The following is a 20898-nucleotide window of genomic DNA, read 5'->3' as shown; positions in this document are numbered from 1 at the left end:
ATGAAAGAGATGTGAAGAGAAATAGTGTAAGAGGGGAGCAGACAAGGCTAATGGTGTAGAGAAAGAGAGTATACAGAAGAGGAAAATGGGAGGGTAAAGTGGTATGGCAGGAAGGGAGAGGAAGAGAGTAAAGGTGCAGATAATAAAAAAGAGGAATGGAAAGAAGGTAAGGATGAGAGAAAGAGGGGAAAGAAAAGATGTAAATGGATAGTGGAAGAGGGGAAGAGATTGGAGGAAGAGAGTAAAAGCGTAGATGAAGAGGGCTATGGTGTAGGGGGGAAGAAGAAAGAAAATGGAAGTGTAAAGTTTTTGGGAAAAAAGAAAGGGTAGATGAAGAGGAGAGAGGACGAATGAGAAAGAGAAAAGGGAACAGAGGAAGATAGGAAAGAAGAGCAAAAGAAGAATAAAAAGAAGAGGGAATAAGAGAGCAAAAAGTTTAGGTGGGGGTGGATTAAGAGGGAGATGAAAAAGTAAAAGGAGAGGGGAAGTGGAAAAAGGAAAACGTGTAAAAGTAAATTAAGAGAAAAAGCTGCTAACAAGTGGAAAAAGTGAAAAAAAGTGAATGAAAATGGTGGAAAAAAGGAAAGAAAAGGTAAAAGAGAAGAAAGTAATGCAATGTGTGTTGTGTATGCTGTATGATAATATACATACATTGTAATAATAGCAGAATTAGAGATTGTCCACTTTGTAGCACTTAGAGATGACTGGTTCATGTATACTATTCGGCCCCTTTTAGAGCAGATAACACTTGTCTCCTCTCTCCAGCTGCGCTCCACCATTATGTCCTATCTTTATCATTTCCTCCACCATGTGCGTGTGTCATGTACGGCGGCTCCTATTGCTAGTACTGGTCCGGTGCCAGCGCGCGTGACGTGTGTTTAGCTGCACTGAATGCGCTCAGCACATGGCGATGACAATACGAGGCGATATGTAGGGGGGCATTTATTTACTCAAGGAAGCGAACATCTGGAGAGGATGTCTAGGAACACAATGTATCAGAGATAAATGCAACATTTTAAGAATCTCTAATTCTGTTATCATTTTTTTTTACTTCTGGGGAAGTTTCTAAGGAAATTGGATAAAAGGTCGACCATAAAAAAGTGATATAATAATAAATAATAATAATAATGATCAGCCGGGCCCTCTTATAATTACATCAAGCCTTTTTCGGACTCTAATAGTATTGCATGCTGACTATTCAATTGCTAGACCATGTAATGCTGGGGATAAGGCGTCTGGGTCTTGTTATTGAATAGAGGGCTTCTGAAGTTGGGCTCACCCCTCTATAGGGCTTCTAGAAAGAAGTTGACTTCATGAACTTTTCCTGGGAAAGAAGGGTGTTGGTGGCCAAACAGGACTCCCCTTGTTGTCCCCAATTTTCTCAGATTTGGCCAATCTGCATTACTGCACGACCAGGCAAATTTACTATTTAAGAAAAAGGGAAAAACGGGTGAAACACCCTATGGTGCTACATCAGTCATAAGAAACTGGAATGTAGGAATGTGGGTGAATTGGTGACTCCCCCGGAGATGTGTTCTGGGGAGTATCACATAAGTCAGTGTCAATCACCGGTCACTCAAGTTTCCATGATCTGTTCTGTTCTTCTGTTGGCGTGTTCTGGTGTTTTAGGATCTCTTGTCAGTTGCTTAAAATGAGATGTCTGGAGGATGTTGAAGTGTTTTCTTGGCAGCATTGAGAAGAATGCGATTGTGCAGAGCCGTCCGTCTGATTCTTGCTTGGTCCGAAGATATTACATTGAGCAGGATCCAGAATCGGCAATCATCAAGTGGGAGCCATCATTACACGGAAAAAAATGGATGAATAAGGAGAATGATTGTATCTGCTTAGGATGTATATAGGTGTCATGAAAAACCAATAAAAAACATTTTGAAGAATAAGTTTATTAATAAAACCTGATTTAAATGAAAATTATTGTTCCAACAAACCTTGCATAAATCAGTAGTCCAACAGAATATAAGGCTGTGTTCACATGTCCAGTAGTAATCATCCCTTAGAATGGATGTAGCAGCAACCTGTTGACCAAAAAGTTATGCAGACTCAACTTTTTTCTCTGGCAAAAAAAAACTGATTTCAGCTGGATAAGTTTTTCTTCCATTTGAAAAGCAGGAACCGCTATCTTATGTGTGTGCTGTGTATGGGAAACATGTAATATGTTTTTAAGACAGACTGACAGCCCACTGAGAGATCAGATTACAGCTGCCTATTGAAGTCTAAGGTAAGGAGAGGGAGGAGCAGATGGAGAATGCAGGTAGCAAGACAGATCTTTCTGAAGCTTTCTAGTGAGTGTATTATTTTCAACCCAGTACTGGATGCACAGCTGCATTGCTCAGTACTGCTATATAATATCCTCTTTGCTCCTACTTCTGAGTTGTATGGGAGACATCATAGCAGCGAGTCTCCACCCACCAGCTCAGAGACAATTGAAATTAGAGATGGAGCCTGCAAAGGGTAAAACTGATGCAAAATGCAGGATGCGAGCCATATAATGGTCAAAAACAGTGTTATTCCTCACTGGATTCACAGCTGCATTGCTCACTACTGCTGTATAATATCCTCTGTGTTGCTACTTCTGAACAAGTACTGCATAGAGACAGGAGAGCAGGAATCTTTCATTTCTGTGTGTGCTGTGTATGGGAGACTTATATTTTGTCTTTAAGATAGACTGGCAGCCCACTGAGAGATCAGATTACAACTGCCTATTGAAGTCTATGGAAAGGAGAGCTTGAGGAGATGGGAGGAGCAGATGGAGATTGCATGTAGCATGACAGATCTTTCTGAAGCTTTCTAGTGAGTGTATTATTTTCAACCCAGTACTGGATTCACAGCTACATTGCTCAGTACTGCTATATAATATCCTCTTTGCTCCTACTTCTGAGTTGTATGGGAAACATCATAGCAGCGAGTCTCCACCCACCAGCTCAGAGACAATTGAAATTAGAGATGGAGCCTGCAAAGGGGAAAACTGATGCAAAATGCAGGATGCGATCCATATAATGGCCAAAAACAGTGTTATTCCTCATGTACATGTGACGGGTACCTTAAATCACGAGTTCACTTTCAATATCTCATGTTCTAATGAAACTTTCCCTTTAGATGTAGTTGGAGGACCTCTATAAGATTTTGCTCACCGTTACCATCTTCTATTCCAGGTCAACATGTTTGTGGAAGGTTTCCATGATGCCATCATTCTTTACGCCCTGGCATTACATGAACTGGTGCGGAGTGGTTTTAGCAAAAGGGATGGAGAGAAACTTGTGCAGCGGATGTGGAACAGAACGTATGAAGGTAGAATTCATGAAGTAACCTGATGTTTTTCTTCTGTCATTGGTTTTACCATAAACCTTCTTCCGACATTATAGCATCTGTAGTAATCTATAGGGAAACTATAATGTCCATATAGAGAAGGGCAGCCGGGGGATATCAGCGTCTCTGCAGTGGCCTTGGAACCCATCATCTGTGGAAGAATGAGACCCTTTGCCTTTAGTCATCCATGTACCATGATGATGGGACTCAGATACAATACTAAATTATCAATTTGTACAAGTAAATTGTTAAAATTACCAATTCAGCTCTGCTCCATCTGCCCCCCAAAAATGGGCAGATATGTACAACAGTACGGGCCTGTCTTATAGCGTCTCCTCCGGGTCAGATTCTATCAGTGAGACAATTTGGAAAATGTTTCAAGGAATTCTAGAAATTTGTCTCAAACTGACATTTTTAATGTCTTTTCAAAAAGGGCAGTCATGAAAACACTGACGTCTCGCACTTTACATTTTTTACTTTTATTATTTGGAGGGAAAGTCAGGGGAAAAAATCGAGAAATCAACCTTTGCTTGAAATCTAAGGTTTCCTAGGTCCCCAATTGTGTAATCCAGGAGATCCGGCCTTTCCTAATGTCGGCCCCTGGGTGGGAGCTTGAAGCATTTGGGGACTTTTTGCTATTAGGAGAATGCTGGACAAGCGTCACCGAGATCTGTTGTAATACACCGGTGTGTGGAGCTCACATCCCGGATATAGAAAGCTTCTTATCTCAGGACACGTCTAATCTCTACTGCGTACACTGGGTGCCTCCATCGCTCCATGCCCGCATACAGGCAAAAGTCTCCAGAGACGTAAATATGATGAAAATGCATTCATAGACATAATATAAAAGGTCATGGATAGAGGCAATAGAGGGGAGGTTATCCATTGCCATGGTCCTGAGATTACTAGAGACAGTGGCACCGTGGGCATGCATGGCCTGAGGCACCAGAGATGAGGATGGCGAGAGGCACTTGAATTGAGAATGCAAAGTGCCATGATGTCCAGTGCCACGGTGCTGGGTTTGCTAGATGCAATGGCACCAGAGAGAAGGACGCCCAGTGGCACCAAAGGCAGGGAAGTCTCAATAGGAACAGAGGTGATGATGCCCTCTGGCACACGAGTCGAGGATGTCCAGTCCAACGGTGATGAGTTTGTTAGATGCAGTGGCACCAAATCTGGGGTTGATCATGTGCACCACAGGCGAGAATAACCAGGTGCACCACAGGCAGGAAGGAATACCCAGGTGCACCACAGGCAGGAAGGAATACCCAGGTGCACCACAGGCAGGAAGGAATACCCAGGTGCACCACAGGCAGGAAGGAATACCAAGGTGCACCACAGGCAAGAATACAGGTGCACCACAGGGACTAGATGAAGAGTGGGGTTGTCCAGGCATATCAGGAGGAACTCATCAAAGACACAATCAGAGTATATGGGATAAAATTACATGATTTTTTTTTAGACAAATATTATATAAAAAAATTGGTCACACCACATAGTATAAAAAATGTATAACACATAAACAGAAACAGAACAACATGTATGGCACACACTACACCAGACTCCCAGGACAATATCATATATACAAGTATCAGATAGAACTATTATTATTGGCAGCACCACCAATATAGGGTTATACTATGGGCACTAATTATACATACCACTCATATATTCTAAGTATGTTACTTCTGCAGCACCACTAGATAGTATATGTATCCTATTAAATAACTAGTGATAGCTAATCCACTGTATAAACTTAGTAAAAAGAGTGTCAAACAATCAGTGTGACTATATCTGTACTCATCTCTGCAGAGTCAGTATAGAGCCAACTAAGAAATGCCTTGATGCGCGTTTCACCGCCTTGCTTTGCGGCTTCGTCAGGAGGGGTGTCCTTGATGAGTTGTATATTTATAGTTCACAGAGGACGAGTTGTCGATTGGCACCAAAGACATGGATGCCTAATGGCACCAGAGGCGAGATTGTCACAGAGATGTAGAACTTTAATAATGTGGTCAGAAATGATATCCACAAGTTGGATTCTTACAATAAGTTTCATGTATTTGTAACAAAACATGCATTTTGCTACAAACTTGTAAAAAACTCAAAATGTCCACAAAGAAGAAATAAGATGCATCAGGATGGAAGAATCTGGTATGAATCATTGCTGGAATATTCCTAAGGCTTCTGCTGATACTGACTCTTTTGGAAATATTTGCAGTAGTTTCTTTCTGAACTTGTTTTTTTCTTTTTCTTTTTTTTAAACATCTGTTTAAAGTGTGATTAGGAAAAATCTCAAAGGTAAAAATCTAATATTGTGCGTTAAGTGCATGTTTTCTTAAATTATAGATCCATTTGAATTTCTGGCTTTTTTCTTTCAAAGAATAATATTTTTATCTAGACAAGAGAAGGATTTTCTTAGCCTCCCTGGAGTTCATTAAAATCAATCATGTTGAGCTGGAGATTTGGATACTTCCCCACAAGCATGTTAGAGTTAAGAAAACAAGCACTTTAATTTCCAATCTGCCATTTAGATGTTAGGAAAAAATGTCCTTTTAATGTAAAGGATCATCATTTATTGTAAAAGTTTATAAAAAAAAAATCTACATGACATTATTAGTCTCTTTTACATATATTACTTTACCCTGTATTGATCCTGAGTTACATCCAGAGCTGCATTCACTATTCTGCTGGTGGAGTCACTATGTACATACATTACATTACCTATCCTGTACTGATCCTGAGTTACATCCTGTATTATACTCCAGAGCTGCACTCACTATTCTGTTGGTGCAGTCACCGTGTACATACATTACATTACTGATCCTGAGTTACATCCTGAATTATACCCCAGAGCAGCACTCACTATTCTGCTGGTGCAGTCACTGTGTACATACATTACATTACTGATCCTGAGTTACCTCCTGTATTATACCCCAGAGCTGCACTCATTATTCTGCTGGTGCAGTCACTGTGTACATACATTACATTACTGATCCTGTACTGATCCTGAGTTACACCCTGTATTATACTCCAGAGCTGCACTCACTATTGTGCGGGTGCAGTAACTGTGTACATACATTACATTTCTGATCCTGAGTTACATCCTGTATTATACTCCCGAGCTGCACTCACTATTCTGCTGGTGCAGTCACTGTGTACATACATTACATTACTGATCCTGAGTTACATCCTGTATTATACTCCAGAGCTGCACTCACTATTCTGCTGGTGGAGTCACTGTGTACATACATTACATTACTGATCCTGTACTGATCCGGAGTTACATCCTGTATTATACTCCAGAGCTGCACTCACTATTCTGCTGGTGCAGTCACCGTGTACATACATTACATTACTGATCCTGAGTTACATCCTGAATTATACCCCAGAGCTGCACTCACTATTCTGCTGGTGGAGTCACTATGTACATACATTACATTACCTATCCTGTACTGATCCTGAGTTACATCCTGTATTATACTCCAGAGCTGCACTCACTATTCTGTTGGTGCAGTCACTGTGTACATACATTACATTACTGATCCTGTACTGATCCTGAGTTACATCCTGTATTATACTCCAGAGCTGCACTCACTATTCTGCTGGTGCAGTCACTGTGTACATACATTACATTACTGATCCTGAGTTACATCCTGTATTATACTCCAGAGCTGCACTCACTATTCTGCTGGTGCAGTCACTGTGTACATACATTACATTACTGATCCTGAGTTACATCCTGTAATATACTCCAGAGCTGCATTCTGACTTTTGGGGTAGAGGAGCTCATGTCCTAATTCCATGATTTCCTCTCTGCAGGTATCGCTGGAGAAGTGTCCATCGACGCCAACGGTGACCGATACGGGGACTTCTCGGTGATTGGGATGACTGATCTTGAAGCTGGTATTCAGGAGGTAGGATGTAGTCTCCTCTTACAGGACTCTGCCAGACATCGTTTTCTTGGATCTTTATTATACATCTGCTCGACCGCTAACTTTTTGCCTGGAGACCAAGCAGTGTGTCTGCACCAGCGTTCTTGCATTGTTCTGAGCGCCATCTGTGCGTTTGCCAGAATTTTAGCTTATTTAGTGGAGATTAGAGCAGCTCTTTTTAGTTCTTTTACAAAAATGCCATGATGTAAGCTGTTTATATACAATGTGGGATCCGCACCGAATTCCTCTTGTGCCTGATCATGGTTTTCTCAGATATAGAGCAGATAGCGCCATAGATTGTAAAGAACAACTGCAGCGCGGGATGGATTAGATAGAGACGCAGACTACACGGCGGTGAGCGAGCAGATCCCTGGGGATGGATGGATGCTTTTTACTTTCTTGCATATTTCGAACCCCAAAACATACAGCCTCTCCATACGAGTCCTTAGAAGGGACCACATTTTACCCCAACATCGAACCACATCTCCTTCCACTTTAAGACCCAAGGGGCACATTCTTAAAAAAACACTCCAATCAAAGTTTTTATCCTCTTATTATACTGCAGTCCTCATATTATATAGCACCGTGTACTTACAATTGCTTATTTTGCCTTTCTACCCAATTAACTCTACTTTTTTCCTGAAACAGCGCCTCGCCTATCCGCAGGCTGTGTGTGGTATTGCAGCTCAGCCCCATTCACTTCAATAGGCATTGTTTCTGGAAGAGCAGACATGTTTAATTCTGGGCAAGTCATTTATATAAATGATGGGGAGGAAATGTAGGGATTGAAGCGCAGTAGAGGACAGTGCGCTCCTTAAGTTTAGTACCTCCTCAGATAAGAGTGTTTAGCCTCCTGTGGATATCGTAGACCATATATACCAAACTCTGGCCCGTGGGCCAAATCTGGCCCACAGGGTTGTTTTATTTGGCCCTCGTCACCAGAGCCACCACCTCTATGTGGGGCCATTATTCTGTATGGAGGACTATGTGTGGCCATTATTCTGTATGGAGGACTATGTGGGGCAATTATACTGTATGGAGGACCATGTGGGGCCATTATACTGTATGGAGGACTATGTGGGCCCATTATACTGTATGGAGGACTATGTGTGGCCATTATTCTGTATGGAGGACTATGTGGGGTCCATTATTCTGTATGGAGGACTATGTGGGCCCATTATACTGTATGGAGGACTATGTGGGGCCCATTATACTGTATGGAGGACTATGTGGGGCCCATTATTCTATATGGGGGACTATGTGGGGCCATTATTCTGTATGGAGGACTATGTGGGGCCCATTATACTGTATTGAGGACTATGTGGGGCCATTATACTGTATAGAGGACTATGTAAGGCCCATTATACTGTATGGATGATTATGTGGAGGCCATTATTCTGTATGGATGTGGAGCCCATTATTCTGTATGGAGGACTATGTGAGGCCCATTATTCTGTATGGAGGACTATGTGGGGCCCATTATTCTGTATGGAGGATTATGTGGGGCCATTATACTGTATGGAGGACTATGTGTGGCCCATTATACTGTATAGTAACATAGTAACATAGTTTGTAAAGCCGAATAAAGACTTGCGTCCATCAAGTTCGACCTGTTAGTTCTGTAATTGCTAAAGTTGATCCAGAGGAGGCAAAAACCCCAAATGATTTAGCCAATCTTCACCTGAGGAAAAATTCCCTCCCGACTCTGAAACCAGCAGTCAGAATAAATCCCTGTATCAACCTACTATTTTATTTTATTTTTAAGTATATGCTGAAATCTGCCTGGTATCTAGAAATGCATCCAGTCCCCGCTTGAACTGGTGTAGTGAATCTGACATTACCGTCTCCTCACTCAGTGAATTCCATATTCTCACTGCTCTTACCGTAAAGAACCCCTTCCTATGCTGGTGCTGAAACCTTTTCTCTTCCAGTCTTAGTGAATGCCCTCTTGTTACCGTAATATCCCTCCTTTTGAACAAATCCCGGGCAAGGTCTCTATACTGTCCCCTAACATATTTGTACACATTTATTATGTCCCCCCTCAACCTTCTGTTTTCCAGGCTGAATAGTCCTAGTTTTGCCAACCTCTCTGGGTATTGCAGTCCCTCCATTCCCTTTATTAATTTTGTTGCCCTCCTTTGTACCTTTTCAAGCTCATTTATATCCTTTCTATATATTGGGGCCCATAACTGAGCACAGTATTCCAAGTGTGGTCTGACCAGTGCTTTGTACAGTGGAAGAACAATGTTCTCCTCCTTTGCAGCTATACCTCTTCTGATACATCCCATTACCCTGTTTGCCCTTACAGCAGTGGCCTGACTTTGGGCACTCCAATTTAGTTTGCTATCAATCAAGATGCCCAAGTCCTTCTCCATCTCTGAATTCCCCAATGATTTCCCATTCAGTGAGTACTGGTGACTTCCATTTTTCCTTCCCATATGTATGACCTTACATTTCTCCTCGTTAAACCTCATTTGCCATTTAATGCTCCACCTACCCAGCTTATCCAAATCCCTCTGTAGGTCTGCACTGTCCTCTTTTGTATTAATTGTTTTACATAACTTTGTGTCATCTGCAAATATTGATATTTTACTATTTATCCCGTTGACTATGTCGTTAATAAAGATATTAAATAACATTGGGCCTAGTACAGACCCCTGTGGTACCCCACTAGTGACGCTTACCCAATCTGAGAATATTCCATTTATAACCACCCTCTGCCTTCTATCCTTTAGCCAGTTAGCTACCCACTTGCAGACATCTTCCCCCAGCCCCATCATTCTCATTTTGTATACCAACCTATTATGTAGCACGCTATCTGTAGCGCCGGCGTCCCTGCCCTCTGCTAGGCAGGGACGCTGTTCCCCTCACCTCTCTGCTCCGTGCCCGGCGTCCTCCTCCCGCTCTGCTGGCAGCGCGCGCTCCTTCCCGGCCACTGTGCTTAGGGCGCGCGCGCTCTCCCTCCCTCTTAAAGGGGCCGCGCGCGCCGTCCTAAGGAGTCCCCGGCCAATGGCCGGAGGACTTCACCATATATAAGGCACCTCCTCCAAAATGGAGGTGCCCGAGCAATGTTGTTGCACTGTTCACTACTCTGCTTCAGCCCTCAGGTCCCGTTGCCAGTTACCTGCCAGATACCTGCCAGATTCCTGCCAGCTTGCTGTCTTATTCCTGCCTGATTATCTGCTACCTGCCTGCTAGTCTGAGGTCCGACGGTCTGCCTTACTACTCCTGTCAGTCTGTCTAAGGACCAGCCTGTCCGCTCACCTGGGAGCGCACTTCAGCCACCTGCCTGCTTGCCTGAGGTCCGACGGTCTGCCTTCCAACTCCTGTCAGTCTGTCTATGGACCAGCTTGCCTGCTCACCTGGGAGCACACATCTGCTACCTGCCTGCTAGCCTACCTGGAGGCTCCGCCGTCACGTGCTGTGACCACCTGCCTGTCCAGTGACTCCTGCCCGCTCACCTGGGAGCGCTCATCTGCTGCCTGTCTGCTAGCCTACCTGGAGGCTCTGCCGTCACGTGCTGTGACCACCCGCCTGTCCAGAGACTTCTGCCCGCTCACCTGGGAGCACTCATCTGCCGCCTGTCTGTTGGTCTTCCTGGAGGCTCCGCCGTCACATGCTGTGACCACCCGTTCATCCAGAGACTCTCGCCTGCTCACCTGGGAGCTCACGTCTATCATCAGCCGCCACAGTTCGTACCAACCCTTTACGCAGAGACTGCCCCGGTCACTTGCCGTGACCATCTGCCCGTTCATCCAGAGACTGCCCCGGTCACTTGCCGTGACCATCTGCCCGTTCATTCAGAGACTGCCCCGGTCACTTGCCGTGACCATCTGCCCGTTCATTCAGAGACTGCCCCGGTCACTTGCCGTGACCATCTGCCCGTTCATCCAGAGACTGCCCCGGTCACTTGCCGTGACCTCCAGCCCGTTCACTCAGAGACTGTCCCGGTCACCTGCTGTGACTTCCTGCCCGTCTTCCCTGGTCGCCACCCGCTCCCTTACAAGGACCGCCCCCTTGTATAGTAGCTCAGAGGTTCCGCCTCCCAGACCCGTTACAGTTTGCTCGGGCCATGGAACCCGGTGGCACCCAAGCTCCCTCGCTCTCGGACCTGTGTCATGAACTGTCCCGTCAGAGGTCCCAACAGGAGTCCATCCTGGGTCACCTGCGGAATGTCAATTCTCGCCTGGACACTCTGACTGCTCCGCCAGCAACCTCCGCCAGTGCCATGACTCGCAATCCGGCAGCTCCGCTGCCCACTAATACCATGGTATCCTACCCCGGACCCCGGCTTTCTGCACCTCCTCGCTTCGGAGGCGACTCCGCCCAGGCTCGGGGCTTCATAAATCAGTGCACCCTGCACTTTGAACTATTGTCCCACCAGTTTAACTCCGACCGGGCCAAAATTGCCTTCATCATGTCCCATCTCACCGGGGAGGCCCTGGCCTGGCTAAATCCTCTATGGGAGAGAGGAGACCCCCTGGTGTCCGACTTGCCTGCCTTTCTCACGGCTTTCCGGAAAGTCTTCGACGAACCCGGACGGAAGACCTCATCCGCATCATCACTGCTATGCCTCCGTCAGGGAAGTCTCACCGTGGGCCAATATGCCATACGGTTCCGTACCCTTGCCTCGGAGCTGGCCTGGGATAACGACGCTCTGGTATCCGTCTTCTGGGAGGGTCTGTCCGGCCGTATTGAAGATGAACTTGCCGGTCGGGACATTCCTACCACTCTCGATGACCTAATAACTCTTGCCACCCGGATTGACCTACGGTTCCAGGAGCGTGCCAAAGAGGTCACCCATGAGAGGAGGTTTCCACGTCTAGCTCCTACTCTTCAGAAACCCGTCACTCCCTCCGTCTCTCCCCAGGTACACTCTCCTGAGCCTATGCAGGTCGACCAGACCAAGATGGTCAAAACCCGTCAGGACTTACGCCGTGCCGAGGGGAGCTGCTTCTTCTGTGGCAGTAAGGAGCACCGGATCCGTGCCTGCCCGGAGAGGTCGGGAAACGCCTGTGTCTAGGTTCGCTCAGAGAGGTCGACCTAGACAAGAATAAATCCTCTCCATCTCTGCTGCTGTCAGTCTCAATCGTCTGCGGGGAGAACCGTTATTTCGAACTAGCCCAACTTGACTCTGGAGCAGCCGGGAATCTTATTTCACAGTCCCTGGTAGAGAAATACCGCATCCCCACCAAACCTCTGGCTGTACCCTTGTCTGTTGCTGCCGTGGATGGGGGTCTCTTACCACGCCCCATCCAACTCATCACCGAATCCATTACTCTGCAGGTGGGAATGCTGCATTCTGAGAGTATCTCCTTTCATGTTCTGCCTGGACTCTCTCACGCCCTCTTGCTAGGTCTACCTTGGCTCCAGAGACATGCACCCGTGCTTGACTGGCAGACCGGAGAGGTCCTTCGCTGGGGACAGGACTGCCATAAGACCTGTCTGGTTCCCGTCCATCCCGTCCGTCCTTCTCCTACCCCAGCTAATCTACCTGGACTTCCGATTCCTTATTGGTCTTATGCTGATGTCTTTAATAAAAAGGAGGCAGAGACACTACCCCCTCATAGACCATACGACTGCCCTATCGACCTGTTACCCGGTACTACTCCTCCCCGTGGGCGTATTTATCCATTATCCGCTGCTGAGACCCGGTCGATGTCCGAATATATTGAGGAGAATCTGGCCAGGGGATTCATCCGGAAATCTACCTCGCCGGCGGGAGCAGGCTTCTTTTTCGTCAAAAAGAAGGACGGCTCTCTCCGTCCCTGTATAGACTATAGAGGCCTTAACCAGATCACGGTGAAGAATAAGTACCCCCTTCCGCTCATTCCGGAGTTATTTGATCGTCTGAGGGGGGCTAGAATCTTCACCAAACTGGACCTCCGTGGGGCGTACAACCTGGTTCGTATCCGTCAGGGGGATGAATGGAAGACGGCATTCAACACCCGGGACGGCCACTATGAATATCTGGTAATGCCCTTTGGTCTCTGTAACGCTCCTGCCGTCTTTCAAGAGTTGGTCAATGACATCTTCCGGGACCTTCTCTACTCCTGCGTAGTGGTGTACCTGGACGACATCTTGGTCTTCTCTCCGGATCTCCAGACTCACCGGAGGGACGTTCGTCAGGTCCTGCTCAGGCTCAGGCAGAATCACCTCTTCGCTAAATACGAGAAGTGCCTCTTTGAGCAGACCTCGCTTCCGTTTTTGGGCTACATTATCTCTCAGACCGGCCTACGAATGGATCCAGAGAAACTATCTGCCATCGAGAAATGGCCTCGACCGGAGGGGTTGAAGGCCATTTAGCGGTTCCTGGGCTTCGCCAACTACTACCGCCTCTTCATACCACACTTCTCTTCCCGGACTGCCCCAATTTCCGCGCTCACCCGTAAGGGTACTAATCCCAAAGAGTGGCCGCCCGAAGCAGAGGAGGCCTTTCTTTCCTTAAAACAGGCCTTCTCTTCAGCCCCGGTGCTGCATCGCCCGGACGGCAACAAGCAGTTCTTCCTGGAAGTTGACGCCTCCTCCTCTGGAGCCGGAGCGGTACTTACTCAAAAATCATCTTCCGGGAGGATGGTAACTTGTGGCTTCTTCTCTAAACTCTTCTCCTCCTCAGAGCGCAATTATTCCATAGGAGACCGAGAGTTATTGGCCATCAAACTGGCATTGGAGGAGTGGCGTTACCTGCTCGAGGGGGCTCTTCACCCGGTAATAATTTACATTGACCACAAGAACTTGGCTTACCTCCAGCATTCCCAGAGACTTAACCCGCGCCAAGCCCGGTGGTCCTTGTTTTTTGCTCGCTTTGATTTTGTTCTTCATTTTCGCCCGGCTGACAAAAACGTCAAGGCGGACGCCTTGTCTCGATCCTTTCTGGTGTCTGATCTCGAGGAAGATCCGAAACACATCATCGATCCCGCCAGAGTAATGCAGGTGGCTCCCGTGAGTCTAAATCGTCTCCCTCCCGGAAAGACGTTCGTATCAGTACCTGATCGGAAGAAGATCCTACACTGGGGTCACTCGTCTAAACTGGCTGGCCATGCCGGTCAGAAAAAGACCCTCCAGCTTATTACCCGGCACTACTGGTGGCCTACCCTGCACAAGGACGTAATAGACTTTGTTTCTGCCTGTGTGTCCTGCGCCCGCAACAAGGTTCCGAGACATCTGCCAGCCGGTCGCCTCCTTCCGCTTTCTGTACCTGCTGCCCCCTGGCAGCATATAGCAATGGACTTTATAACTGACCTCCCAGTCTCTGCCGGTTGTACGGTCATTTGGGTGGTCGCTGACCGCTTCTCCAAGATGGCTCATTTCGTTCCCCTGCCAGGCCTCCCGTCTGCACCCGAGCTAGCTAAAGACTTTATTCGTCACATCTTTCGTCTTCATGGCCTGCCCCTCCACATCGTGTCGGATCGTGGGGTACAGTTCACCTCACGCTTCTGGAGAGCCACTTGTAAACTGCTAGACGTCACCCTGGACTTCTCTTCCGCTTACCACCCTCAGTCCAATGGTCAAGTGGAGCGGATCAATCAGAACCTGACCAGTTACCTCCGGCACTTCGTTAATGCTCATCATTCAGACTGGGTGGATCTCCTACCATGGGCCGAGTTCTCTTATAACAATCACGAGAGCGAATCCTCCTCCAAATCCCCGTTTTTTGTAGTCTTCGGTCAGCATCCTCGGATTCCTTTTCCTGTCTCCACCTCTGTGGACAACCCGGCTGCGGAATCTCTCGTTAGCAAATTTTCCTCCATTTGGGAGAGTACCCGATCCGCACTCCTTCAGTCGTCCGAACGGATGAAAAGACACGCTGACAAAAAACGCCTGGATCCTCCACAATTTCGTCCTGGAGATAAAGTCTGGCTCTCATCTAAATATGTCCGACTCAAGATACCTTCTTACAAGTTAGGGCCTCGGTTCATCGGTCCTCTGGAGGTCATCAGTCAGATCAACCCGGTGGCCTATAAATTGAAACTCCCGGCCAACTTACGGATCCCTAACTCCTTCCATGTATCTCTCCTCAAACCTGTGGTACTTAACTCTTTTTCCAAGTCTACAGGTACGCCTCCTGCTCCGGTTTCTGCTGAGGACGAGTTTGAGGTAGAGAACATTCTTGCCACCAAAAGGGTAAGAGGAAAGACCTTTTTTCTAGTAGATTGGAAGGGGTTTGGTCCTGAGGAGAGAACGTGGGAGCCCCGGGAGAACATCCATGCCCCTCTTATCCTTGCTAAATTTCTGTCTGGCCTAAAAAAGGGGGGGGCCTAAAGGGGGGGGGGTACTGTAGCGCCGGCGTCCCTGCCCTCTGCTAGGCAGGGACGCTGTTCCCCTCACCTCTCTGCTCCGTGCCCGGCGTCCTCCTCCCGCTCTGCTGGCAGCGCGCGCTCCTTCCCGGCCACTGTGCTTAGGGCGCGCGCGCGCGCTCTCCCTCCCTCTTAAAGGGGCCGCGCGCGCCGTCCTAAGGAGTCCCCGGCCAATGGCCGGAGGACTTCACCATATATAAGGCACCTCCTCCAAAATGGAGGTGCCCGAGCAATGTTGTTGCACTGTTCACTACTCTGCTTCAGCCCTCAGGTCCCGTTGCCAGTTACCTGCCAGATACCTGCCAGATTCCTGCCAGCTTGCTGTCTTATTCCTGCCTGATTATCTGCTACCTGCCTGCTAGTCTGAGGTCCGACGGTCTGCCTTACTACTCCTGTCAGTCTGTCTAAGGACCAGCCTGTCCGCTCACCTGGGAGCGCACTTCAGCCACCTGCCTGCTTGCCTGAGGTCCGACGGTCTGCCTTCCAACTCCTGTCAGTCTGTCTATGGACCAGCTTGCCTGCTCACCTGGGAGCACACATCTGCTACCTGCCTGCTAGCCTACCTGGAGGCTCCGCCGTCACGTGCTGTGACCACCTGCCTGTCCAGTGACTCCTGCCCGCTCACCTGGGAGCGCTCATCTGCTGCCTGTCTGCTAGCCTACCTGGAGGCTCTGCCGTCACGTGCTGTGACCACACGCCTGTCCAGAGACTTCTGCCCGCTCACCTGGGAGCGCTCATCTGCCGCCTGTCTGTTGGTCTTCCTGGAGGCTCCGCCGTCACATGCTGTGACCACCCGTTCATCCAGAGACTCTCGCCTGCTCACCTGGGAGCTCACGTCTATCATCAACTGCCACAGGTCGTACCAACCCTTTACCCAGAGACTGCCCCGGTCACTTGCCGTGACCATCTGCCCGTTCATCCAGAGACTGCCCCGGTCACTTGCCGTGACCATCTGCCCGTTCATTCAGAGACTGCCCCGGTCACTTGCCGTGACCATCTGCCCGTTCATTCAGAGACTGCCCCAGTCACTTGCCGTGACCATCTGCCCGTTCATCCAGAGACTGCCCCGGTCACTTGCCGTGACCTCCAGCCCGTTCACTCAGAGACTGTCCCGGTCACCTGCTGTGACTTCCTGCCCGTCTTCCCTGGTCGCCACCCGCTCCCTTACAAGGACCGCCCCCTTGTATAGTAGCTCAGAGGTTCCGCCTCCCAGACCCGTTACACTATCGAACGCTTTTGAGAACTCGAGATACACGACATCCACTGGTTCCCCCTGATCTACTCGAGAGCTAACCTCCTCGTCAGTCAATCAGGTTTGTTTGGCAGGAGCGATTCCTCATGAATCCATGTTGGTTCGGGATTAAAAGATTATTAGCATCAAGATGCTCCGTAATTGCCTCTTTAATGAAGCTTTCAAAAATTTTGCCCACAACGGACGTCAGACTCACCGGCCGATAGTTTCCGGCGTCACTTTTCGCTCCCTTTTTGAATATTGGCACTACATTCGCCTGTCGCCAATCAAGTGGCACAGACCCAGTCTCAACAGAGTCCTTAAATATAAGATATAACGGTCTGTCTATCACATTACTTAGTTCCCTTAGTACCCGTGAGTGTATGCCATCAGGTCCTGGTGATTTGTTTATTTTAATGTTACTGAGGCGTTTCTGTACCCCAGCTTGGGTTAGATTTGTCATACTTAGTGGAGGATTAAGTTTGTCACTTCTCATTTCTCCTGTTAGTTCTATTTCCTTTGTGAAAGTTGTCGAAAAAAAATGATTTAATAGATTAGTTTTATCCTCATCTTTCTCTATGATTTTGCCTTCCTCACTTTTTATCGGTCCAATATTATCTGATTTAATCCTTTTACTATTTATATACGTAAAGAACAGTTTGGGATTTGATCTACTTTCCCTAGCAATACGTCTCTCTGTTTCCTCCTTTGCTATTTTTATTTGTTTTTTGCAGGTTCTCGTTTTTTCCTTGTAACACATTAGTGCCTCCTTACTGTTTTCCTGTTTTAATCTCTTGAATGCCTCTTTTTTGCTATTTAACGCCCCTTTTACGTTCTTGTTCAACCATATTGGTTTCCTCTTATTTCTGGCCCTTTTATTCCCATACGGTATATACCTCTCGCACTGAGTATTCAGAATTCTTTTGAAGGTTTCCCATTTACTATTCATATTCCATTGATTAAGAACTTTGTCCCAGTCAATAAGTTGAAGGTTTTCTATCAGCTGATCAAACTTCGCCCTCCTAAAGTTTAATGTTATGGAGGACTATCTGAGGCCCATTATTCTGTATGGAGGACTATGTGGAGCCAATTATTCTGTATGGGGGATTATGTGAGGCCCATTATTCTGTATGGAGGACTATGTGGAGCCAATTATTCTGTATGGAGGATTATGTGAGGCCCATTATACTGTATGGAGGACTATGTGGGGCCATTATACTGTATGGAGGTCTATGTGGGGCCATTATTCTGTATGGAGAATTATGTGGGGCCCATTATTTTGTATGGAGGATTTTGTGGGGCCCATTATTTTGTATGGAGGAGTTTGTGGGCCCCATTATTCTGTATGGAGGACTATGTGGGGCCATTATTCTGTATGGAGGACTATGTGGGCCCATTATTTTGTATGGAGGACTATGTGGGGCCATTATTCTGTATGGAGGACTATCTGAGGCCCTTTATTCTGTATGGAGGACTATGTGAGGCCCTTTATTCTGTATGGAGGACTATGTGAGGCGCATTATTTTGTATGGAGGATTTTGTGGGGCCCATTATTCTGTATGGAGGACTATGTGAGGCCCTTTATTCTGTATGGAGGACTATGTGAGGCCCATTATTTTGTATGGTGGACTATGTGGGGCCCATTATTCTTTATGGAGGACTATGTGGGGCCATTATTCTGTATGGAGAATTATGTGGGCCCATTATTTTGTATGCAGGATTTTGTGGGGCCCATTATACTGTATCCTGGTTGACCTGCAACTTTGTCCAAGTTTTTCATTTTGTTTGTATTTGAGTTTGACATCCCTGCCGTAGACTGTATATGGGACCAGGTTAGCTCCTTTAGTTTAGCTCTAGCCATATGCCCTTGCGGTTGAGCCAAATGCAGATGAAAACCTTCAAGTGTCCTCCTCTATCAAGATCTCCAACCATATTTCAAGAAACCATGAAAATCTCGATAGGACACCTAATAAGAAGGCCTCAAACTTAACTGTATGTCCAAACAGACTAATATAGTCCATAAGGCCAAAACTCTTGCGTAAAGAAGGCAAAGTAAATGTAACTATAGTACAGTCGGTCGTACGGTATAAGTCGTACTTACCAACTTTTGTAAGTGATTGTAGGGTAATTTTTTTAATGCGGCGCTGAAATTTTTTCATAATCTCAAACTCCTTTTTATAGTCCAAGTACTTTCAACACCCTAGTTCTCCACACCCTGAATATGGCCACCATGTCCCCATCTTAAAACAGAGCGTCTCAGCATCGTGTACAAGAAACCTTCAGGAAGTGCTTCCTTCCAAGAGGTTTTGGGAAGCTTTTTTGGCACTTGGGAGGTTTGACAATGAGTCCACCTAAAGTGACACAATCTGCCAATAAATTCTAAACTTATACCATATATTCCTAGTTTCAAATAACTTCCAGGAGCCTTCAAGAAAAGATGGAAAAAAATAACTCCCACAATCTTGGAGAGTTGGAACATATGTTGAAAGTTGAGTGTTTAGTGGAAAATCCAGGAATTTCTTGACCTGCTAATGTTTGCTGCCGACCATAGACATAGAATCATAGAATGGTAGAGTTGGAAGAGACCTCCAGGGTCATCGTGCCCAACCCCCTGCTCAAAGCAGGATTCACTAAACCATCTCAGACAGATGTCTGTCCAGCCTCTGTTTGAAGACTTCCATTGACGGAGAACTCACCACCTCTCGTGGCCGCCTGTTCCACTCATTGATCATCCTCACTGTCAAATTTTTTTTCTGTAATATCTGATCTGTATCTTCTCCCTTTCAGTTTCATCCCATTACTTCTTGTGCTTCCATGTACAAATGAGAATAAGGATGATCCCTCTACTAGTAGACAACTATTAAGTTTCCTCTTGGCCTTCTTTTTTGCAAGCTAAACATTCCCAGATCCTTTAACCGTTCCTTGTAGGACATAGTTTGCAGTCCGCTCACCATCCTGATAGCTCTTCTCTGAACTTGCTCCAGTTTTTCAATGTCTTTTTTTAAAATGTGTTGCCCAGAACTGGACACAGTATTCCAGATGGGACCTGACCAAGGAGGAATAGAGGAGGATAATTACTTCACATGATCTAGACTCTATGCTTCTCTTAATACATCCCAGAACTGTGTTTGCCTTTTTTGCTGCTGCATCACACTGTTGACTCATGGGCGGTCTGTGATCTATTAGTATACCCATGGTGCCTATGACCACCTGTAGTATCTTTCTTTTATGGCTGTGCTGGAGTTTACCCAGGAATGACGTTTATGACATATCACATCACATCAGTCCAATCTCTGAACCCCATCCACATCTATCATTCGCTTTGTGTGACCACGCATGCACCCATGGGATCCATTCTTGGAATCGCTTGGGGGTAAAGTGAGTGGACTCCCAGTGATACGATGTGAAAAGTCCTTTAAATGCTTCCAGTACTTCTGTAGACTACTAAATACCAATGGCAGCCGTCACAGAAGCATGGAGATCTGGTGTTGTCACCAACTTCCTACTTTGCTTTATGGAGATTTCCACTCATGACCAGTAGATGATGTAAAGGAATTTTATATACTTAAGAAAGAAGTGTTACCAGTCTGAATCTCCTCCTCTCCGGTTAAGTCCTCCTGGACTGGAAGTGACAATGTCCCACATAGTCACCTTACTCCTGCAGTGTCCCCATTGGTCAGGTGACCGTATGGATGGGATGTCATGTCATCACTTCCGGTCTTGCCGGAGACCACCAAAGCAGCACTAGAGCTGCGGGGGTCCAGACTGGTAAGTAACAATTTTTTTTTTCATTTTATAACGATCCCTTACATCTAGCTGATTTGGAAAAGAGTTGGAAACCCCCTTTAAACTTCTTACATTGTAAATTAATGCTTTAACTGGACACAATGCCAACACATTATGATATTTACAGCGCTCGCAGCGTAACCTTCCTTTGGCAGTGCATCTTTGTTCTTTTAGAGGATATTACGCTCCGCACATATATTCAGGACGAGAGGCGAGCCAGCGAACTTCCTTTGACCTAAAAGAATAGTCATGTCACAGCGTCCCATGCTGAAACCATAGCAGCTTAATGCATATCCCTCCTTCCTCCTGACCTCAGCTGGAGAGCAAC

General features: G+C 46.7%; 1 protein-coding gene across 2 annotated transcripts in view; it reads left to right on the top strand.

Moving 5' to 3' along the window:
- Window positions 1–20898, top strand: part of NPR3 (natriuretic peptide receptor 3) — a 105276-nt gene that overhangs the window by 58041 nt on the left and 26337 nt on the right. For both annotated transcript variants that reach the window (XM_073681451.1, XM_073681443.1), the window contains exons 4-5: window positions 3171–3306; window positions 7144–7238. In XM_073681451.1, the coding sequence (XP_073537552.1) occupies window positions 3171–3306; window positions 7144–7238 (231 nt within the window). The remainder of the gene's footprint in view (window positions 1–3170; window positions 3307–7143; window positions 7239–20898) is intronic.

The sequence above is a fragment of the Phyllobates terribilis genome, unplaced genomic scaffold (assembly GCF_046119375.1).
Source record: "Phyllobates terribilis strain yellow unplaced genomic scaffold, ASM4611937v1 Scaffold_1__5_contigs__length_1240528914, whole genome shotgun sequence".
Lineage (NCBI taxonomy): Eukaryota > Metazoa > Chordata > Amphibia > Anura > Dendrobatidae > Phyllobates > Phyllobates terribilis.
Note: the sequence above shows the minus strand (reverse complement) of the source record. Positions and strands in the feature narration are given on the sequence as shown.